The sequence below is a fragment of the Dreissena polymorpha genome, chromosome 16 (assembly GCF_020536995.1).
Source record: "Dreissena polymorpha isolate Duluth1 chromosome 16, UMN_Dpol_1.0, whole genome shotgun sequence".
Lineage (NCBI taxonomy): Eukaryota > Metazoa > Mollusca > Bivalvia > Myida > Dreissenidae > Dreissena > Dreissena polymorpha.
This window is the reverse complement of record NC_068370.1, coordinates 41,257,764-41,283,607: the sequence shown is the minus strand read 5'-3', so window position 1 is coordinate 41,283,607 and position 25,844 is coordinate 41,257,764. Positions and strand designations below refer to the sequence as shown.

At 36.0% G+C, this 25,844-nt stretch overlaps 1 protein-coding gene across 1 annotated transcript in view; it reads left to right on the top strand.

The window, feature by feature from the left end:
- Positions 1 to 761: 761 nt before the first annotated feature.
- Positions 762 to 25,844, top strand: part of LOC127862351 (serine/threonine-protein kinase fray2-like) — a 117,121-nt gene continuing 92,038 nt past the window's right edge. The window contains 2 exon segments of the mRNA XM_052401440.1: positions 762 to 872; positions 17,344 to 17,472. Coding sequence (XP_052257400.1) covers positions 762 to 872; positions 17,344 to 17,472 — 240 coding nt within the window.

Genomic DNA, 25,844 nt, shown 5'->3' with positions numbered 1-25,844 from the left:
GTCTTTCGTCTGCTTCAGAATTCGGACAATCGCGAACGTCCAACAAATTCGGGCGTGAAGAATAACCGAATTGTTTTCGTAACGTGTTATTTAATCGCATTATCGGAATGCAGATGTAATGGAGAATTAATCATGATAGTTAAGTATTCCAGACCCATCTATGGACAGCATTCAGGTTAACATTTGATGTAATTATTGATGATGGTGTGTATTCTTTCGCAGGATATCGATATAGATACGATGCGATGGAAAACCATATATTGAATTACACCAATATGGAACTGTGGTTTAGGAGATAAAACTGGATAACATTGTGTACTTAATGGGCATGTTTTAAACTGTGTAGAAGTAAATGTTCAAAGATATCTCAAGAAGGTTAATGAGGAATATTTAAAAAGTGAATACAATCACGAATTATTCTGTATTACATTTAAAAATATTTTTAAAGGTCTATTAACGCCTAGTGTTTTGCGAGGTATGGAACTGATAAGCGATTGGCGTGTCATCGAATAAAGACAATATCATGGGCAACTACAAATAATGTTAATTACATCACGCGTCTGCATATACACAAACGGACGATGTATTATCTCTAAATATAAACGCACACTCGCGAGTAAAAACAATTTTCAGATTTTCAAATTTCAAATTTCAAAGAAGTATGAAATCACATCTTGGAACGAAACACGCCTGTGGCCAAAGCGCCGCTGCACGTGGGAATTGTGGCATCAACTAGCACTCGTCCGGGTATCGCAGAGATCATGGGGAAAAAGATACAATGTATAGGGCGCTATGTGATGGACGGGGTGGTCTTGGGGAAGGGAAACTTTGCAAGGGTGGAACTGGCCACCCACATGGTCACGGCCTGCAAGGTAAGATTGTCATGGCAACTGATATCTTCATGTTTTGATGATTCATTCATGCCGGCATTTAAGTTGGCGTCATATTTTGACGTTGAATTAAGAATACTTTAATTCTGCTCACAGTGAGGTTTTATTTTTAAATTGTTTACACTAACATAATTACTTTACAATGTGACAATTGCTTAACCCATTTATGCCTAACGTCTATTAAAAAGGCCTTGGCAAACAGCGTAGACCCAGATGAGACACCGCATGATGCGGCGTCTCATCATGGTCTGCGCTGTTTGCTTTAAGGAATTTCTGTAAGAAATATTCTAAATATAGACATAAATATACTAGGCATCCCTAATTTTGGAAATAAATTTAGAAGAATGGGAGAGTCCACTAGGCATAAATTGCTTAATATAAAACAAACAAATATCGTTTACGAGTTAAAGTATACCTGGCATGTATTCATCATCATACCATTCTCATTATTATCAGTAATTATAAATTTAGCGCATAAATAATATGATACACTCGATGTAATTAAAGAAAAGTAGAATTAGTCGGTGTTATTTTGTTTTCGACACGTTTCTGTCATATTTTTTTTGCATTATACCATTTAATATTTTAAAAAGAAACAATATAAGTGTATGGACTTTTTCTCATTGTTCATCAATACTTGTTTTGTTCAACAAAATTTGCACGTGCGTGAAATTGCAATAAGACTATTCATACAATCATAAATTAAATGTAATGTTTGTCTATCTAAATAAGGTACCACTGTCCTTAAAATAATATTATGTTCTCTTGGTTTGCAATTAAAATGATGTAGTATACCATTTTATGATGACATTAAACAAATTAGTATAACAAATAGCTGTTACGAAATACTGTCTGGATTTCCATAAATTGTTTAAAAGGTCACTAATTAAACTTGATAAATAAGAGAACATTGTCTACGAGAGCCAAAAGTTCATAATCTTTGAGCATTTTGTATTTCGTATCGTTGACATTTGAAGTCAAGTAGATCTTCCTGGAAATTAGCGTTTATTACTGATATACAGCGAGTTTTACCTTGAGCACCTACCACGTTATAACATTAATTTTAATGAATGGATGAATTATAATTTAGAAGTCATAATTATATTAATTGACATTTATGCCTGTCTAAATGGGGCATGTTTTCAATATTCAAGAGTTTCAACGGACTATGTACTTTTAAATTTACATTTATATTTATTAAAAAAAACACACCTTCGCATTGGTATTTTTCAGATACAAGTAAGTATATTTTTATTTTTATAAAAGGCCTAAAGGATCTTATTACAACTGTATCTATTATATAAGCTAAGTTTCTAGTTGTTTGTTGCCAAACACTCTAAGGCACAAGTGTGTAAACGTATTTAATGTACATTTATGCGTAAAGTGTCGTCTCAGATTAGCATGTGCAATCCTAAACTTGATTTTCGCTAAGAAGAGACTTTCTCGAAACGAAAAATATCATAAAAGCGGAAAGTGGCGTCCTTGATTAACCTGTGCGGGCTGTGCAGGCCAATCTGGGACGACATTTTACGCACATGCATTAAAACCTCTTTTCACAGAGCGCGGCCCGAATGAATTTAAAAATACCAAGACGAAGACATAAAGATGGACTATGTTCACATACACGTCGATCAGAAGACAGAATTATTACCGAAGGCACATAGATTCTTTTGCGTAGATATCTGACAGCAATTTTACATCACAGTGATATTATTCAGAAACAACCCGACAAACCACAGGTCGTATTTGTATAGATTTTCTTCCAGATTTTACACAGAGTTAACAATACATTGTGCTTCGTCTACGTAAATGTCAGATCAGAAATTATGGTGCAGTCCCAGACGGGGATTATATGCAAAACAATGCAAAAAGTATTCAAATTGAATGAAACCCGATTTACCGTAGAATACGTTAATACTTAAACCCAACTATGTAACATTGATGGAATGGACTGTTGTGAAAGGTTGAAATTGCATTTCTTGTAAACAGCACATTGTGTTCGTGTGTTCACTTTAGTATAAGGGCGCACAATGACGAAAAAACATGGCAAAAAGAACGACACCTTTTATTATGAAACACAAGTTGCATTTCGAACATATTTTTATATGTTTATTTCTACTATTTTCGATATTCAATACGGTTCGACATCAAAGTAACCAAAATTGTTGTTTTAATATCTAACAGCTTATCTGCTTTGCTCTTAAAATAGGAAAATAAATTAAAGCACATAAATTACGTCATAACATTGTTTAAGAAGTTGAAATGAATGCAAAAATGTTGGTATAGAAATCAACGAAGAAAATGAATATTCTATGACGATACACAGTGCGTGTAGTTTTAATGGTCACATATCGTGTCCAAAAAAGAAACAAATAATCAAGAAGTATATAGAAGAGTTGGTAACGTTTTTATGAAGCATTTGCAGTAAGTTTCGTTTCGTTCATATCTCTAAATTAATCAACAGTTGTCAGTGGGGGGAAAGCTTCAAAACTGGGATGTAATGGATTTCAATATATTTTTTTAATTATTGTATAGAAAAATTAACAACTGATATATTAGTATTTTTTTTTCCAAAATTTGATACATTTTGACATTTATCAAGGTGTAGACAATCCTTACACGTGCTAACAAAATGTAACTTTTTTCTTGTCCTGTTTCATTCACGCAGTTGATTGCACTATTTCATAGCTAATTGCAGATGGAGGTATATCGACCCGCATCTTGTATTGTTTTGTTCTGGACAAGAGAAAACTCGCAAACTTTGCGATCGATCGCGGTCCAGATTGATCCCTGCGGTCCTGGCTGATAATTCCAGATATCCTCCAAGAAAACATGAACACATTCACGCCATATATCCACCAATGAACGGTTTTAACTGTTATGAGAGAATCGTGAATAAAAGCAGTTACATATGACGTCACAGGTAATAACACAACGAAAATAGTAGCAGTGTCAAAAAAACAACGTGTCATTCTAAAAACAATACATTCTATTTCTGGTATTTCATCAGGCATTCGGGCGATTTTAACTATGGAGCATGCATATTTAGAACTATCTGATTAAATATTCATACGATTTTAAATCTGTATGTTCCTTAGAGAGTTTAATCATAGTCATGATACGCACGTACCTAAACTAGAAAGTATGCAATAGGTACCTGACTCTTGTTGACCATACCATTTAGCCGTCAAACAAAAAAACATGTATATCCATTGACATAGGAGATGACATTAAATTATCTTTAACATCGGTTTTGTGAATGAAGTGTGAAGACATTGTTATCATTGCAAAGTGAAGGACACGTACACTTTCTTAAACACTGTTAAAACCAGAAATAAATAAATAATAATAAAATATATAATAATAAAGAATTCGAAAAAGTGTGTTGGTCAATTTCTGCAGGTTTGATTTGGATATGGAACGACGCAAAGGGTTTGAATTAAATATTCAAACGGTCTACGGCTAAATTTAGCATGTGATCCTTCAGTTTCGACAAGGAACCAACTACCAAACAGTGCGACAAAAATATCTGCTACATTAAACGCACACATGTACAAAACACATACAACAATAAACGAAGCACGCATACTTCATTCGAGTACAATGTAATAAAATTCTAATTTTAAAATGGCTTACTTCTTTAAACCTTGTGCAATATGTATATAAAATACTTGTTAAAACGTTATGCAATCTTTGTATAAAATACAGTTAATACACGTGTAGATATTTTTTAATTTAATATTTTTTTTTAGTTTCATTTAAAGTTCGACCGATCCCTGCAGATCTATAGACAATTCGCAACAATTAAAGGAACAAGCATACGCGGTGAGCTAAAGACTAGTTATTAATCATTCTTTGGGATCAATATAAAATAAATCAAGTAGTCTAATAAGTAAGCGATATGACGTGGAAAAAACAGCAACGAATGGTTAGACATTCATATGTTGTATCGATTTGTTGTGGGTAGCCTTTGGTTGGACCTATGGAATCCCATGCATATTTAATGTACATGTATTTCCGCGTATACATTTCATTGGGACTCAGGTGCAAATCACTTTGAAGCAATATTGTAAAATAACACAATAAAAAATACTTGTAAAGTCATCAACATTCGTCTTTAACCGGCTGTACACATTTGAACAATATATTCAAGACAATAGTCCCAATGACAGATAGAAACAGAGAAACATTGCCTCCTCCTCCTACGCCGCCTCTTTCTCCTCCTCCTCCTCCTCCTCATCATAATCGTCGTTGTCATCATCGTCATCATCGTCATCATCGTCGTCAACATCATTATGAATATCATCATCGTCACCATCAACACAATCATCATAAACAGCATTCTTATCAGCAACATTGTCATTTCATCAATATCATCATCATCACTCGACATTTTTGGACGAATTGTATGTAACAAAAACACTATATTGGGGCATATTTGGGGACTGGTTTCCAGTTAAAACGTTTGCATGTTTCCGATCGCACTTTGTACTGACAATACCAATGTATAAGAATAATTGATCTTCCGAGATATAAACGGAAGTGCAAACCTTCTTAACACCTGCTTAAGGCACGTGACCAATAATCCATACAACACCGGACTATACACACACTGTTGAGTCGTAAAATGCGTTTAACTTGCAGATTTTAACTATATTTCAGAAGCATTTGCTTCATTCAAGTCCCATGCTTAGTTATTTTTTAACACAGATTAATGATGTTGACCTAATAACAAAAAGTTATTAGTAATAAATTATTCCTCTGACATAGCTTTTAAAACATTTCGACAATTTGCTATAAACATGATGTTTAATCATTTGTGTACACCAAAAAAGCTACCACAAGTAATCGTATTTCTCGCTAATGATTTGGATGTTCGGATTTTGCAATTTGAGGAATAGGCATTAACCCATTTATGCCTGGTGGACTCTCCCATCCTTCTAAATTGGATCATTTTATTCTCCAAAATTAGGGATGTCTTGTAAATTAATTTTTATAATTAGAATATTTCTTGCATAAATTCCTTTAAGCAAACAGCGCAGACCCTGATGAGACGCCGCATCATGTGGCGTCTGATCTGGGTCTATGCTGTTTGCCGAGGCCGTTTTTCTAGACACTAGGCATAAATGGGTTAAAGACCGATCTGGTTGTTACCATCTTTCGATATTGGAACGTTTGTAATCAACTGTCATTTTATGACACCGTAGGTGCACTTATACTACGTTACCGTAGCAGTTACATTTATGTTTAACGTGTGGATTGAATTACCTTGGCGTAGGTTCTACCCTTGCAAAAGAGTTATACAATTGCTTTATAATTGCTTTTGATGTAAACACTCTGTTCAATTATTCCATTTTTTACAATTTATGGCTATGAAGGTTGTTTGCTAAAGGTTGTACTAGGAGTATTATATCCATGTATGCGCAGAAAAGCGTGGATCGTTAATAATTAATTGCAAAACACGAGGCTGATAATGACTAAGGCGCTGACAATGTCTTGGATTGGTTCATCTGTAGCACCTGGAGAGCAGCACGACATATCAGTGCCGCAAGATAAGATCGAATTCCAAGTAATCTTATGTCGCAACCACCAATAAAATCAACGCAATAAAACCCACAAATTTCGCCATTTTCATTATTGTCCATTCATGTGTCGACGTCTATCTCTTATTCCGCTTCAGGCTTCTCCTCCTCTTCAACATACTTTTCATCATTAACAAAAACAGCATCTTCAACCTTCCCTCGCCATCATTAAAATCATACATCATCCTTTTTTTTGTCCTGATAATGGTTCTTGTTTAAATTACAATTATGATAATAGCAATCAGCATTTCCGAACAATGATCATTACCATAAATATTGAAGCAATTTCTCAATTCACTTTACTGAAATAATGACCGAAAATGTCAGTTTTGATGGTTGCTCGGACATGTGGGCGGTAGTGATAGTCATGAGCAACCTATCGGTGCAGGCTCCCTAGTGAAAAAGTCTGGCAACCTATCGGTGTAGGCGCCCTAGTGAAACAGTCTGGCAACCTATCGGTGCAGGCGCCCTAGTGAAACAGTCTGGCAACCTATCGGTGCAGGCGCCCTAGTGAAACAGTCTGGCAACCTATCGGTGCAGGCGCCCTAGTGAAACAGTCTGGCAACCTATCGGTGCAGGCGCCCTAGTGAAACAGTCTGGCAACCTTTCGGTGCAGGCGCCCTAGTGAAACAGTCTGGCAACCTATCGGTGCAGGCGCCCTAGTGAAAAAGTCTGGCAACCTATCGGTGCAGGCGCCCTAGTGAAACAGTCTGGCAACCTATCGGTGCAGGCGCCCTAGTGAAACAGTCTGGTACGACTGACCGGTGGCTACCTTTAAATTATTCTATGATTTCGTTTTATATGTACGTGACTAGATGACCATATACGAGTTGAGTTGTAGTCAATACGACTATGTCCGAGTCCGACACTATACGCATTTTGCGGGAAACACTGAAATCACCGTTTGATATGTTAACTAGTAACTTTACAATGTTTTTTGAAGGTGACGCCTTACATGTAAATATATGACACAGGGAGGGGGGGGGGGGATAATTGTATTTAAATTTGATTCACCGCATTCTGTTCATGATGAGTCATCGTATAGATTGTTTGACGTTTCTTGTAGCCTTTGTTTAGTTTCTGAGAAAATAACAGCATCCTGCAAAAAGAGAAGGACATAAATAAACAATTGATCTAACGTTATTCTGCCGTTAGTTCTGTTCTGTTGATAAAAGTCTACATCATTTACGAATAACGACAACAAGATCGGCGATATTATTTGCAATAAACCGACATTGCCATAAAAAAGGTCCGAAAATGAGCCCATGTGTTTTTCCTGAAGTAATTCTTTGAGTGAATAAGTGATATTAAATTACCATCGATTCTAGAAAGAAATATTTTATGTCAAAGCTTGCATGCATGAAGTCATGATGGTCTGCCAACAGAACCAACCATAGATCAAACTAAGATCGGTCTCCTTGTATAGAATTAAGGAATTTAAATAATCAGTCTCTGGACTTGATAAACACATTTTATTAAAGAAAATGTGTATTACTTTTGTCTGCATTTGCAGCTACATTTATTACCCGGCACTGTATATTAAATGTGGTGGGATTTGTTTATTAAATGTCGAACATGTGTATTCAGTCAGTCCTTCATAATCTGCATCAATATTTGCTGAACCCCGCCGGAGACAGTGTATTATCTAGCGACAGTTGTTTTTGTTAAACATACAATTCGCAATCATTATGGTATAATGTGTACATTGAGCCCAACTACTTTTTTTCATTCCAGTAACTGAAAATGCGTGAAGCAAGTATAACTGTGTATGATGAAACAAGAAAAGGGGCATTGGTCTCGCTCCGGGAACGGAGATTAATGCATCTGCTTAAAGTGTCGTCCAGATTCACCTGCAAAACTCCGCAGAGGCGTATCATGAACGGAACTTTCCGCTTTTGTGTGTGTATTTTTCGTTAAGAGGAAGTATTATCAAGTATCGGCGGAAAGTCTCGCCCATGTTTAACACAGGCTAATCTGGGACGATACTTTACGCACATGCATTAACCCCGGTTTTTCAGTGTCCACGTTATTAATTTTTTTTTACTTTTTGAATTGGCGGACTAAAATTATTGGTTGTTTTACTTAAAGAACATAATTGGTAATACTGTCTTAAAGATAACGGAACACTTCGCACACACATTGACTTCGTCCTGGGAAAAAGTTAATAAATTGCAGTAAAGCAATTGTTCCGGGCTAGTCTTGTCATCTAAGTAAACAAGGATATTCATGGGTCGTCCTCTTGTAATGGTTCTGTATTTGTCTTAGTTATATCCATCCATCGATTTTGTAACGCTGTGAATCTAACCGGAACTGCACATGCGGAGCTATTATATCCATCCGGGAAGCATTTAGCGGCGCCATTCAATGTGCATCAAGAATGGTCTTACTTTAAAATTTAATTATGTTATTTAATCCTCATTTCTTAGTGCATTATCGATATTCTCTGATCGCTTAATGCGAGATTTTCACAAGAATTTCATCCAATATCAAAACAAAAACAAATGCATTTCTAGAGCGTAAAAACTTTAAATGTTTTATTGCGCGTTACATATCGTGTATCACATTCCTTATCTGTATAGTATATTGCAGTCAGGGAAGTAATTGTAAATAAAAGCATCACATAGACATTAGTCACTGTATTTGAGTCTTTGCTCTTTGAAAACGAGGCCTAATGAGTGTAGTTACGTGTCTAATGGAATTGTTCGTTTAAAGAAAGTTGATTGTAACCGAAAATCCAGTCTAGGCGGAAAGTGTCGTCCCTGAATAGTATGCAGACTTCTAATGCTAGTCTGGGAAGAGACTTCAAACACTCTCATTAGGTCCATTGGTAATGCTAGTCTGGGAAGAGACTTCAAACACTCTCATTAGGTCCACTGATAATGCTAGTCTTGGAAGAGACTTCAAACACTCTCATTAGGTCCACTGGTAATTCTAGTCTGGGAAGAGACTTCCAACACTCTCATTAGGTCCACTGGTAATGCTAGTCTGGGAAGAGACTTCAAACACTCTCATTAGGTCCACTGGTAATGCTAGTCTGGGAAGAGACTTCAAACACTCTCATTTGGTCCACTGGTAATGCTAGTCTGGGAAGAGACTTCAAACACTCTCATTAGGTCCACTGGTAATGCTAGTCTGGGAAGAGACTTCAAACACTCTCATTAGGTCCACTGGTAATGCTAGTCTGGGAAGAGACTTCAAACACTCTCATTAGGTCCACTGCTAATGCTAGTCTGGGAAGAGGCTTCAAACACTCTCATTAGGTCCACTGGTAATGCTAGTCTGGGAAGAGACTTCAAACACTCTCATTAGGTCCACTGCTAATGCTAGTCTGGGAAGAGGCTTCAAACACTCTCATTAGGTCCACTGATAATGCTAGTCTGGGAAGAGACTTCAAACACTCTCATTAGGTCCACTGGTAATGCTAGTCTGGGAAGAGACTTCAAACACTCTCATTAGGTCCACTGATAATGCTAGTCTGGGAAGAGACTTCAAACACTCTCATTAGGTCCTTTTCTCAGAGCAAGACTTAAATGGAGCTACTTGTGCCTATTTGTTGCTTTCATGTAACTTCGCTGCCTGAAATATACTGTGCAGATAATGAAAACCATGGGCAACATTACCATAATTGGACTTTTTGAAAATGATGACAGTTAGCAATTCAAAAACAACAAAAAACAACAACAAACGAAACATTGAACATTATATGACTTTGTTCTCCTTCTTCAATTATCTTATGAAATTGTTCATTGATACCATAGCTGAAGAGCGTCTTTAATATTTATTAAGAAAAAAAACACTTTAAAAATACCCTATTTGTGCAGATTTCTATTGATAACAATTCAGAAATGGAGTTCAGTGTACACAATTACCGCTGACTAAGACATTCCATACCGGGCAGTCCAGAGCCCGACAGGTTCGCTTCACTTCCAAGAGCACTCGCTGATAAACTGTTCAATAAAAATAGGATCAGCCCATAATCCGTCTAAACATTCGCTACGATTGCTGTCTGCTTGATGTAACTTTCAATAGCTTGAAAATGCTGATAAATGGCTTGTTAATGTAAGCATAACTTAAAACTAGGCAAAATATGGGAGTAATTTAGTTATTCGTTAATCGCGTTTGTAGGATAACATAGCTTGTCTGATATGACCTCAATTGATACCCAATACATTACATTACACTTTTTTCAACCATGAATGCCGTAAACCCATTTATGCCTAGCGTCTATAAAAAGGCCTTGGCAAACAGCGTAGATCCAGATGAGACGCCGTATGATGCGGCGTCTCATCAGTGTCTGCAATGTTTGCTTAAGGAATTTCCGTAAGAAATATTTTAAATATAGAAATAAATATACTAGACATCCCTTATTTTGGAAATAAATTGATCCAATTTAGAAGGATGGGAGAGTCCACTAGGCATAAATGGGTTAATCGCGTTTGTAGGATAGCATAGCTTCTCTGATGTGACATCAATTGATACCCAATACATTACATTACACTTTTTCAGCCATGACTGCCGTTAATAGTTTTTGTAGCCGTTATTTGGCCACCTGTGTTATTATTTTTTTTTATTGATGTGTTGATGTTTGAAACATCATCGCCCTCACTATCAAATCGGCGTATGTCATATTGCAAATCAGGAAACCAATTGCACACCCTTGATTGAAAGTACCGTACGCATTCATTACCATTTGTTCTGCTCTACATTGTAATTTATAGTCCAATTCTATGCTAGGAAAACATAAAACAGAGGTTTTGTTCCCTGCTCGTGTCGTTAATTGACAATATGTTTGTACGATTGCTGTTATTGATCTGTCTCCTATGCGGGGAATATAAGATAATTAATTAACTAACGAGGAAGCAAATTAATTAATTGGATGACTTCAATGTTTTAATATAGAAATTGTGCTATTTCATCATTTTTTTAAAAATATGTCGACTTTGCAGTATGCATGCATTCAACATTTGTAAAGTTTTAAAACATTGTTAGAAAATTAAATAACATGTTTGCGATCGATGCTTTGAAAAGACAGACGATGATGGTAGTGATCTTTAATTTCAAACAAATACCCTTGTGATTTGTAGTTACACTTTTCATAGATGTTTAGAGTTTACAGACACAAACACAGCAATTTAATAAGTACATGTATTCACATGACGCAAAAGCTTCGTGTTAAGTCGTATAAAAAAACAAGATAGACAGTAACCGACCAACACCAAGCACCTGAACCTCAAATTCATCTTAACCCTTTGCATGCTGGGAAATTTATCGTCTGCTTAAATGTCGTCTGCTGAATTTCTAAAATTAGCATTTTCTTCGATTTTGTTTCAAAAATACTTTCAGAATAGAAAACAGTTTGGATCCTGATGAGACGCCACGTTCTGCGGCGTCTCATCTGGATCCAAACTGTTTGCAAAGGCCTTTCAAATTCGCTTCCAGCACTGAAAGAGTTAATAGTATGCTTTGGAAAAAGTTCCCAAATATATGTAAATATACGAACAAGAACATTATTTAACATAACATTTAGCAAAGACCTATAGATTACAATAATATATAGGTCTTTGCATTTAGCCATGAACAGAAAGAGCATTTGTGGATGCGGGCCAAACGTGTCATGTATATATTATGCGCATTACAAATTCATATTCGTAAATTATAAATTAACACGCCAAACTTGCTTAATGGAAAACGTAACACAATTCAGATTAAATGCAGCTCAATTGGTAATTGTCGGCTCAGGGACTTCTTTAAAAATACCGTCGGATCAGGTAATCCTTAAAAGTAACTCGGGTACTACTCAGTTAAAGGAGAACAGACCTGTTTTAAAAAGCTGAAACATTGCAGTTTTATGGGAGATTATAATGTGTTAAAGCATTCCACGCCATAGTTCGCTTAAAACCATCGCATTCAGCGAGTATTCAGCCGATAATCATGCCGAATTTTCACACTTTGCGATCGAGTCGACATTTTTGTTTAAACCGGAAGTGACGTAGTCGTGAGACAACGTTTTTCCAATTCAAAACAAAAGACTCGCTATCAGCGAGTGTCATTGTAAAGGTACAGTTATAGCGACCAGTTTTCGTATTATACATACAGGTCAGCGTTATTTAATGAAGTTCATTATTGAATTATGATTTAATCAAGACGGTTTTATAAATGACACTGATTGAGCTGATCAATTTAGTAATAACTAGAAACTTATCGTTGTACGAATGAACGTCCAAATTAACCGTTCAACTTTTAACACTTCAATAACGTTGTCAATATGAATAATGTTAATTTGAAATGTATAATTCTTACAACGGTCACGTCATTTAAAACGGATTAATCGAGATTATTCGTATCGTTTCTTTTGCTCATATCCTGACATGTTCATTTTGTTGAAACCCGATGTAGTCTCTGCACACGATTTTTTATTTATGGTAAATTGAACTCGTTGTTGATGCCATTCACTTCTGAGAATTACCTCAGTTCGGCTCTCTTTTTATTAATAATTTGTCTACATAAGTAATCTTGTTTTGATTTCATATTTATATGACGGAATTTAATTGTTTTATAGTACCGGTATATAACACGAGCGTGGTGAATTTATATTTATATCATAACGGAGAAGCACCATGTCAAATTTAAACTTTCGATATTATTGAAATGGATTACACAACACTTTATATGTAACACACAAATTTATTGCAACATTTATAATTTAAATTACCACTGACACAACAACACAACAAAGTGTACCATAACACCCTTACCATAACAACAAGTTTTAGCAAACTGGACGGATTTACTACAGAAGATTTACCAGCACAATGTTGCAATACAACTTTATTCCGAAAGTCAACTCGAGTACCCTGAACAAAATCACTATTAAAACGTATTTTAAAAAGCAATACTTACATAAAATCTAAATGGCCAAAACATGTTAGAACAAGCAAATTCGTTGAATTGATATCCCCTGCCAATATACTTCTGGACACAAAAGTGTTATATTTTACACTCAAAAAAGCATTTTTTGAAGATACAAAGGGCCATAACTCCGTTATTAACAGATGGTGTACAATGCCATTTGGCGTGCATTATCCTCTTATCCATATTTATATACTCATTCCATGTTTCAAAGAAATCCGCCAAAGCATTTCCAAGATATGGCTCCGGACACAAAAGTGCCGGACGGACGGAAAGACGGACAACGCCAAAACAATATCCCTTCGCCTATGGCGGGGGATAATAAAGGTGGAGACATGAAATATATTATACTCACACTTTAACACACTATGGGGAATGCTTTGTTGAGCAACTATTAATTACTGTTATATTTCCATCAACTGGTAGTTATTATGAAAACATATTTATCAAAATAATACATTCACATGATTTCACAATTCATCGAAGTTGCTATGTTAATTTGAAGCAAAACAATAAGTCATGATCAGTCCTCCAGCAAGGATTTGAAAAGATCAGGGGGGCTTATTTGTTTAAAGGCACTTAAGCACGCATGTTCATATTATCCCTGTGGCATCCGGCTTTACTCCGGTGTACGTTTTAGTATATTTTGCCTCACCCGGATACTTTTTAGTATACTTAAGAGTATCCGAAGTAGTTTTAAGTAGTTACTTAGCCGACAATGACTAATCAAGCGTAACCGCATTTGTTGCTTCACTCCATCGGAAATACTGTCGAAGTTGACCAAGTCAAAAATTTGTTTGCAACGTTTGTTTTCGTCATTAATAAATATATATCTCGAAATTCTCTATTAGCGTGAGCGTCGTCCACGCGACCACTGGACGTAACAGGTGTAAATAAGCAACATCCGTCAAGGAGATAGGATCATTCGAGCCTACCAGTGGCGAATTATGTGTCTTTAACATGCTTGCCTGGATACAAGACCGGGTCCCAAGAATGTTATCGAGAAGGGAGCGGGGTAAGGAAAGTCAACAATCGGTGAGCGGGTCGGAATGTGTGAGGACAATCTGAAGGAGCTGAAATCCAAAGCTCTTTACCGCGTAACGGTGCTAACGTCTATGTGTTTGTTTAATTGAGACTTGACGTCAAATACTGGGGATTATTTGAAAAAGCATCCACTTACACTGCACACGCTGTTGTCGTATGTATGGTTTGCTTTCAGAATTTGTAGCATCCCCATGATGAATATAACATTTTGAAAGCCAGACTGCCCTTTACGAGTTTTGCACATTATTATTGAGATTGCCTTTACTGGTTTTCATGATATGATTTGTCATTCGTGAAACGACACAATCTGCGTATCCAGCTGTTTATTTATAACACAATAATTCTGATTTTGGAATGGTTCTATAATGCGAGGAACGGGAATGTATTATAAATAAAACAAAAATCCGCATTTTAACTTCGTATGCGCTATGCGTATATGGCCAAAGCCCATTTTCGAATGACCGTGCTCATATGATAAAAAGGGCAGCAATTAGATAGGACTTGATAAATAATAGTACATGTCTTCTATATTATGGAGGTTATTATTCTACATTATGTTACTTAGACAAAAATGGACAAGTTGCATTATTGATGTAATACATCTGCTTATATTCGCAATTTATTTTGGGTGTTATGACATACGGGCCAGAGTCATAAGTGTAATCGTGCTGAGTGTTATCGGTCTCCATTTTGGTTCAAAATACGTCTTGTTTATAAAATCCTATGGTATTAAGAATGCGATAATATTGAATAACAGCGAAATGACGTTGTCGTTCATTAATTACCCGCTTCCTTCGCCGTTAAGTCACGCCTGATCATAATTTTTCATTTGTGTCAACAGCGTGTTTTGTTTTAAGGGTCTATTTAGTCCACCGAATTCTCAAAATAGAAATTCATCGCACGACTGCGAGTCATACTCTCCTCATTTCGCGTTAAACCGGATATCGAATCCCAAATAAACAATACCACGAATCAACGTTAATAACCTCGCAAAACAAGGGTTTTGCCCTGTATCATTTAAGTGGATCTTTTAACATGTCTGTTGTTAGAGTCAATAAGAAAACACTTTACGTTATTACGGATATGATACCCTTGAAAAAAAGTAAACACGCGGGAGCCTGTCATGATTGGTCGAGTACATGTTGTATTGTTTATATTGACTTTAATATTTTTCCTAGCATTGATCATAAGGCGGCCTGTAATTATAGTTGTTGTTGTTATATTAACCCATTTATGCCTAGTGGACTCTACCATCCTTCTAAATTGGATCAATTTATTCCCAAAATTATGGATGTCTAGTGTATTTATTTCTATATTTAGAATATTTCTTACAAAAATTCCTTTAAGCAAACAGCGCCGACCCTGATGAGACGCCGCATCATGCGGCGTCTCATCTGGGTCTACGCTGTTTACCAAGGCCTTTTTTCTAGACGCTAGGCATAAGTAGGTTAAATCATCGCCCATGCCGTGTAACTGACCACTACCATAAACAGTGCAATAGCTATTATCGATAATAATTATTTGTATCATAATTATTTTAAGGTCACAACCAATACCATTATCACTACCATAAACATCTTTATCATCAGAATCGACATCATCTTCTCATCATCCTCATTGTTGTTTTCAGAAATTATGATATCATTTAGAATTGTCCAGATAATTAAAGTCACATAAACGCAAGTATCGGGAAACGTAAATCCAGTTTGCTATACGGCGAAAAGACAGTGTTACAGAACGTTCCCATTGGCAACAATTTACAATACATACACACACACATCGTTATGAATCAATATTGTGTTTTAGATACCTTTATATTTAAATACGCACGGAGAGACATCGACCCTTAATTAGCCACAAATGATCAGAAAATAATGTATGTAATTATCAACTAAATTACGGAAACAAGTTTTGATAACAACTGAGCTAAACGATGAGAAACATATGTCGCTATAGAAGTTGACCTTATTGCAATATGCATGTTCAAGTTTTCATTCCAAGAAAGTGACTATATTGCAATATGCATGTTCAAGTTTCCTTCCAAGAAAGTGACTTTATTGCAATATGCATGTTCAAGTTTCATTCCAAGAAAGTGACTATATTACAATATGCATGTTCAAGTTTCATTCCAAGAAAGTAACAATATTGCAATATGCATGTTCAAGTTTCATTCCAAAAAAGCGACTGTATTGCAATATGCATGTTCAAGTTTCATTCCAAGAAAGTGACTATATTGCAATATGCATGTTCAAGTTTTCTTCCAAAACAGTGACTTTATTGCAATATGCATGTTCAAGTTTCCTTCCAAGAAAGTGGCTGTATTGCAATATGCGTGTTCATGTTTAATTCAAAGAAGGTGACCTTAGTGCAATATGCATGTCCAAGTTTCATTTTAAGAAAGTGACTATATTGCAATATGCATGTTCAAGTTTCATTCCAAGAAAGTGACTGTATTGCAATACACATGTCCAAGTTTAATTCCAAGAAAGTGACCTTATTGCAATATGATTGTCCAAGTATCATTTTATGAAAGTGACTATTTTATGCAATATGCATGTTCAAGTTTCTTTTCAAGAAAATTACCATATCGCTATTGCAATATGCGTTTTCTGGTTCTTTCAAAGAAAGTAACCATATCACAATATGCATGTTCAAGTTTCATTCCAATAAAGTGACTATATTGCAATATGCATGTTCAAGTTTCATTCCAATAAAGTGACTATATTGCAATATGCATGTTCACGTTTTATTCTATTACACTTACTATATTGCAAAATGCGTTTTCAGGTTCATTGAAAGAAAGTGGCTTTGTTACAGTATGCCTTTTCAGGTTCATTTTGATAAAGTAACTTTATTGCATTATGCGTTTTAAGGTTCATTACAAGAACGTGCCTATATTGCAAAACTTAATCTTTCAGGTTGCAATAAAGATCATTGATCAGAGGAAGATCAAGGAGGTCTACACAAAGGAGAACCTTCACCGGGAGCCCCGGATATTGGCTCAGATACGCCATCCCCATATCATCCGCCTTTACGAAACGCTCAAGGTACGTGTTCAACAGGATAGTGGCGCTTAAAGCATTTTACCGACGCCATTTCATTCTTGTAATCGTAATCTAAATTATGCATTTGAACGAGGAATGTCGTTTAATGATATAATTACTCAAACACTGTTTTTTTAAAAATCAAATGAGTCGTGTTCTGAGAAAACTGGGCATAATGCATGTGCGTAAAGTGTCGTCCCAGATTAGCCTGTGCAGTTCGCACAGGCTAATCAGGGACGACACTTTCCGCTTTTATGACATTTTTCGTTTTAATGAAGTCTCTTCTTAGCAAAAATTCAATTTAGGCGGAAAGTGTCGTTCCTGATTAGCCTGTGCGGACTGCACAGGCTAATCTGGGACGACACTTTACGCACATGCATTATGCACAGTTTTCTCAGAACGCGACTCAAATTACTGATGAACACGTTCCCACGGACACGTTCGCTCGTATTTATTGCACAAGCAACATTGTGTCTATGTGTGGTTTGAACGAATCTACACTGACTAATTGGGATTTCCAACAGTGTACATGCATTGTTTACATGAAAGAGTTTTCAGAAAATTTTATGCAATTGAATACAACTGAACTATCGTTTATATTCTGGTACTTCTGAAACATTATTCTTCATTTTCATTCACTAAACTTTCTTCTGTTTAAAAAGTATTAAGATTGTATGCTCGCTGTAATGTATGATAATCGTTGCTCCATTTAGCTCGAACTCTCTTAGCGGACAAAATCCTGTATTTAACCTCCCCACCGTTTAAGAGTCTTGCAGGCAGAAAGGCAATATTTTGGATGAGTCTATTGATATTTCATTATCTCACGGTCCGCTTTATGGACTATAATAGGATGCTTTCTCGATTTTGGATGTATTTAAGATTGGTCGTAATATAATTTCCCGGTGATATTTCTGTGTTTATATTTAATAGCACTGAAGCTCTCAGACGTTTAGGAATTCATTATCCATTAGATAAGACCTTTTTCTTAACGCAATAAATTGCCAAGAATAGCAGACCCAATCTCCGCTTTATGGTCGCTGATATTGTTGCTCTAGCAGTGAAATGTAAATGGATGCTGAAGACGTCATTGATCGTTGTATTAAACGGAAATATCTTATTAATTGACACATTTATGCGTTATTTAATGATCTCAATCTAACCTGGCGATATATTTTTACCCATTTATGCCTAGCGTCTAGAAAAAAGCCTTGGCATGCGGCGTCTCATCTGGGTCTACGCTGTTTGCTTTAAGGAATTTCTGTAAAAAATATTCTAAATATAGAAATATATATTCTAGACATCCCTAATTTTGGAAATCAATTGATCCAATTTAGAAGGATGGGAGAGTCCACTAGGCATAAATGGGTTAAATAGAGTATTTGCACTTACTTGCGCTTACTTACCTCTTTTACTTTTTATGTATATGCCTCCTGTTAATCTTGTTGATAAATTTGATTTTAGAGCATGTTTTTTTAACTAAAATAAAAAAAGCTTTTTATTATTCAGCATTGTAACTGATATTGTTATTTTCTAAAGTTTTAAGACAATACCTCGATGAACAAGGAATCAGACTGATGACGGTTGTAACTAGTATTAAAATTAAAAATTTCTTGGTGATATTTTGTTCTACGATGCATCTGTAGCCTCTTTAAAGACAATTATATTTTTGCCACCCCACGCAATACAAACCGTATAATTATTTTGGATCGTTTTTTCTCCCTGCCGTATACATCGATGCGGACAGTTTCTTCTAAGCGATCGATTCTAGTTGTCACATATAGGAGTCACCGGAGAAAGTTATGCCTTAAGATGCAGTAATATTCACGTTGTTTATAACTCTCTAACCATCTAGGGAGCGATAGGTACTGGAGAAAAAGGCGATGTTGAAAGCAGTTATAGAAAATTAGGTTTAGCAATTGAATATGTGCATTTGAAATAATCATTACTAGTACTTACATTGTCAAGCGGTTGGTTAGGAATCATGGTTCCTGGAATTGGAAGTTACTAGCGGGGCAATAAACCCTAATTAGTAGTGTTGAAAAGTTAGTGCTAACACCACGCGTTTTCGGGGTAATAAATATCCAGGTATAAATCTATATTTGATAGCCATGTACGAGACCTGAACTTCTTACGTGGTGTGAGGCATAATGATGATTCAGTCGTGGCAAGATCAAATGTGACATTATCTTTCACACACATCATTGTGAGTCTCGTTCTAAGAAAACTGGGCATAATGCATGTGCGTAAAGTGTCGTCCCAGATTAGCCTGTGCAGTCCGCACAGGCTAATCAGGGACGACACTTCCCGCTTCTATGATATTTTGCGTTTGAATGAAGTCTCTTCTTAGCAAAAATCAAATTTAAGCGGTAAGTGTCGTCCCTGATTAGCCTGTGCGGACTGCACAGGCTAATCTGGTACGACACTTCACGCACATGCATTATGCCCAGTTTTCTTAGAACGCGCAACATTGCATGAGAAGCATCATTCGAAAATGGGTCTTATGTCATAATCGGCCAGCGTAGCCCCAGAACAGCCTGCGCAATCGCACAGTCTGATCAGGGGCGGCGCTGTAAGCCTTAAAGTCGCGCGGACATGGTACATGTATGCTGGCTGCAAAATTTAATTTACGTCGTTATCATTGAGCGTTTATATTTATATGAAAATATGTTGTTTTTTTCATTATAAAAATCACCAGGCTTTCATCAAGGCGAATTTGCAAGGTTATTCGAGATCGCTTAAATGAATGTACAATAAAAGGTTTTAAGAATTTCAATAAATTTTGTTTCCAATGATTTGTACTTTTTTTCAGATGATCGTTGCCTTTTACATGTGGGATACACTTTAAAGATTTTAAGTAGTTAAGCCTATGTTTCGTCTATGTCAAGATCATTTTTCTTGTTATTAGACTTTCAAACCAATAATATTCTCTCTTAATTTATATCATATTAGCGACAATATTTGCCCCTGACTGGGGATGTTTTGAATAGTATGTATTTGATTTAAAAAAATGCATGCATAGAATTTGACAAGTGTGCACATTTTAAAGCCGGTCGAGTTTAACGGAACGGCATTGTGCATTTATTTTTATGCCCCCCTTCGAAGATGTGGGGGTAAATTGTTTTGCACGTGTCGGTCGGTCGGTCCGTCCGTCGGTCCGTCCACCAGATGGTTTCCGGATGATAACTCAAGAACGCTTAGGCCTAGGATCATGAAACTTCATAGGTACATTGATCATGACTGGCAGATGACCCCTATTGATTTTTAGGTCACCGATTCAAAGGTCACAGTGACTCGAAATAGTAAAATGGTTTCCGGATGATAACTCAAGAATGCTTACGCCTAGGACCATGAAACTTCATAGGTACATTGATCATGACTGGAAGATGACCCCTATCGATTTTTAGGTCACTAGGTCAAAGGTCAAGGTCACAGTGACTCAAAACAGTAAAATGGTTTCCGGATGATTACTCAAGAATGCTTACGCCTAGGATCATGAAACTTCATAGGAACATTGATCATGACTGGCATATGACCTCTATTGATTTTCATGTCACTAGGTCAAAGGTCAGGGTCACAGTGACTTCAAATAGTAAAATGGTTTCCGGATCATAACTCAAGAATGCTTACGTCTGGGATTATGAAACTTCATAGGTACATTGATCATGACTGGCAAACAACCCCTATTGATTTTAAGGTCACTAGGTCACTGCCACTACAACTAACAGCCCATATGGGGGGCTTGCATGTTTTACAACAGCCCTTGTTTAAGTTTATTTTTTTTCAATCCCGTAAAGTAAAAATAGTTATCTCATTTGATACCTTTGCCATTTCGAGTACATCTAAAACGTCAAACGTTTCATAAAATCCCCTAAATAAGTATATACTGAACTGCGCCACAAGACTAATTCGAATTGATTTAGCGATATTGGTGAATCAAAAATGTATCCTGAACTATAAAATGTATTTGCTTAGCAATATTGTGGATTCGTTATTTCATTATACGCCTGTCTATTTGCCATTGTTAACAAATCTCTCTGATGTTAAATGGATTGTAATACGAGTTTTATAAGGGTAATCAATTAGTAAGATCTAGCCTTTCGATTTATGTTGTTGCTATGCAACCGTTAGCAACAAGTTCAAGATTGAGTTACTTTCTATTTTAATGGATAAACAATGTTACATGGATCAGGAAATATAACGAATTATATTCGGTACAAGATGCTGCTAAAATGAGCGTGGTCAAAGATGGACAGATGACATGTTCCAAAGTCTCATATTAATGATTGAATGAGCAAAACACTGAATCAATAGGTCATCACCATATGTGGGTCGGAACAGACGTGAAGACAAATTAAAGATTTATTATAATCTTATGTATAAATGCATCTTGTTATTTCGAACGCATATATCGTGTACTCAAATATAAAGCTAAACATTTTAAGAGCCTGAAAAAATTCCCCTCTGTTTTTGATCATCCGGATATAAAACATATTGGTGGTAGAATCGACCGCATATGTCGTGGACTCAAATATAAAGCTAAACATTTTAAGAGCCTGAAAAAAATCCCCTCTGTTTTTGATCATCCGGATATAAAACATATTGGTGGTAGAATCTCGATTATTTACTTAAGTGCCTACTTTCCAATACGTTTGATTGTTACACGTATGTCAGTTTTCTGGATTTATGACTATGATTCTTGATCGAGTTTATATTTATGTTATGCATGTAACCGTGTAGAAACCATGTCAGGTATTTAAACACATATGATTAACGAGCATCAATAAGGTCTAATACAATTACCGAACAAGCGAATCTTGAACATAAAACAAAGTTTATTATCGGGTAAAATATGGCTACAATGTCGGTTTTTGACAAATCGTATATTACAGCTAAATGGGTCAAGTTCTCCACTTGAAAAAAAAATTGGTATCATTTGAAAATCGATGTACGGTGAAGTATAATTCAAAGTACCCGGGGTACGGGGAATTAGTTCCAGTGGGGAACTTGACCCATTCAGCGTAACTTCACAAGTTTACTGGTGTCTTGTTCTTGTGGTCATATTGGACGTGCATATGTTAAACATCAACTCTACACAGAAAATATCCACATTACTTATACTTGTCATTGAAAACGTTCCTTCACACGGTTAACCAATATACTGGTACTCTTATTGCTGTCACAAAAAAACAGCAAATAAATTGTACCTTGTTAGCATCTGAGGCGAATTGTTCTGACAATATTTGAAAGAAACAAAAAACCCGGGACAGGAGTGGTCTCGCCACTTCAAGCTGTGATGATGGATCACAAACATAACATAATTTCATTTAGTACACCCAACAACAACGCATTACTACTATTATAGGCCGTCATGTGAGAGGATCTAGGAACATCAATAACTTCTCATAGAAGGTCTTTGGCGATGTCTGCATTGCATACAGAAATTAAATATCGATCTAAGTGCTCTTCCAGTAACACGATACCGTCTGATGTGATGCTTTCTTTTGGGCGGTAAAAATCATTATTTTTCCATCATAATTTCCAGTCATTTCCATTTTGTCGAGACCATTGCAATTTATTTGAGGAAGCCCATTTCAATCACTTATTATAACGAGAGCGGTTAAATGATAACATTCTATAAATTAATTTGGATATCTGACCGTGTCGTTAAAATGAATATTTGGCAGTAAGTTGATCATTGGCAATGATATATAAGTCAAGGTCATGCTTGATTGGTGCCAAACCACCATTCAACATCGCTATAGCGGTTTTGTAGAAAGCAAACATAAACTTTACATGAACAGTATTGATGCTTTATGCATAGAAATAAACACCATAAGTGCGATAAATTTGCTAGACCTAATTCACGTGATGCTTTTTGAAATTATTTGTAATGTGTTGTTTGAGTTGTTTGAAATTTAATATACTTGATAATGTACTTATTATTATTTACGTGTTTCAAATGTATCATTCAATCGACACGAACGGATGGATCGTCATCGTGAAACGATAATTCTGTCTATTGTATTTATGTGTAAGAATGCTACTGTCATTGTCTCCAGAGGTCTGGCACCAATGACCAGAAATTACTTTCACGGGTCCTAATCCCATGTGACGTTGTCTATCATCTATTGGCCTATTCGGTGTGTCTAATTACCATAGATATTGGACACTCACTAAATGCAACTCGCGCGTTCAGAGAAGACCTCAACTTGGTGGCAGAGGGTTGTACAGCAAGAACCCGAAAATCATAATGTTTCCAAATAAACTTTATAATTATGAAGTAGACATGTTTTAATACAAAACCGAAGGTGTAAAATAATTATGAATGTTCTGCCCTGTATTCGTAGTAACACCTACTGTATGTCAACTAAAACTGGCTATAACATATTTAGTTTTGTTCATAAAAATCTGCCGATCCTTTTAATGCACAGTAACTCTGTTATAACAATGCGAGCCCTAGTATGTAACAGTTGTAATAAATCATTTACTGTTGTATTGAAACGAGCTTATACAAATAACATTCAAATGTCTTTTGCCAAAAGCGGTTATTAAAGTATTGAAAATGCACACATTTGTTGTTGGACTTTTTTTAAACGTATTATTTTTGTGTGTGAAATATTGAAGTTTTAAATACTAGTATGATATGCTATTTGATATGCGACCTTTTGAAAAACAGTGTATGATATCGTCTGCAACCAATTACAACGTCAACACTAAAACAAACCCGGATGAGGTTTTTGATACTGATAGGCAATTCGTTGATGTTTGCTAAAATCAATTCATCATCTCACACAAAAGTAACGTTCCATTTCAAGATTTACTAAGAACTCATGCACATCCATTTGATTGACTCTACTATATGGGTTTTTGATGTTTTGATATTTCAGTGTACTTTAAGTATCTACTACATGATCTATTTCACCATAAAAACACAACATTAACCACATAATTGGTTACGTAAAGTACGCGGCCACTAGTAACCTATTCCAGTAGTCCCAATTTAGAAAACATGTCATTTACATAGAAAATTTACATTCAAGCGGTAACGTGTTTTGACGTTCTGATATAATACATATTTTGTCTCTATTTCCTTACGCGCTATTTGTTTATTTGATTCTGAATACACGTATTTTAAGTCTGATATAACTGTGAAAGCGAGAGCATGAGTTGAAAGTTATAACTATTGTCAATGGATTTGAATGTCCACTTTTCTTTATCATCGCAATTCAATTTTTACGCTGAAAGATAGTTCCCTTTGGATTTCCACATCACTAAGCCGTCATTAGCATATCGGTCAATATAATAACCCCATAAGCGCGCAACACTTTGTTCAACTCAAGTTATCGCCATTGTCTTATGCTTCCAACGAACAGAACTTCATGTTTAGAATTCTGCTAGTTTTGTTATAATGAATTCTCATGGTTTCATAACAAATTAAATTGAACGTGAACATTAGACCCACATTCTGAAAACGGTCCAAGATGGGCATGTGCAGTTAGCACAGACTAATAAGGGGCCCTTTTTGGGTTTTCCTTTAGAAGAGACTTCCTTTAAACGAACATTTCATAAAATCGGGAAGCGTATTCCCTGACAAGCCTGTGCGGATTGAACAGGCTCATCTGGGATGAACTTGACGCACTTATATTAAGCCCCGTTTTCCAAAAACGAGACTCGTCTGCTTATACGATAATGGCACAATGCTGGAACACACAACCCGACAATGTTTCTTCCTTTGATTTTGTGACAGGACCAGACACGCTTTATGCGTCGTAGAAACAATCAATAGTGCGGGTATGTTTGCCAAAATATATGAGAACAACAGTATTGACGACCTAAGTAATGATGTGGCATTGTGACGGCGACTTTTAAGTTTGTAATACCTTATACATTTTATACATAATAATAAAATCCTCGCTGATATTTTCTTAGACATAGAATAACATTTATAGTTGTCCAACAATCGTATACGCAAAGCAAAAGTCGTATGGATAGATTCTGAGATCGGTATATGTCGGGTACAATGTTTTTTTTCCTCAAAATTCTTTCTAAGATCAAAATATTCTTCGTTCTGAAAAATATTAAAATCAGATTATTTAGCTTCGTTTCGATCAGATTTACAATTCCATGGTATAACACTAAAATATATGGACCGTGCTATGTGAACAAGGGTTTAATGGATGTGCGTAAAGTGTCGTCCCCGATTAGCCTGTGCAGTCCGCACAAAGAAAGCCTCTATACGAACGTTGATTGTTATTGTTTACATTTCGATATTTCCGCGCATGCGCATTGACTGGAGGGCAAAAACACTGGTTACAGTAACGTAAAGCATGTATAAAGGGCTTTTGCTTCGTCAATATTTTGATAACAAATGCGAA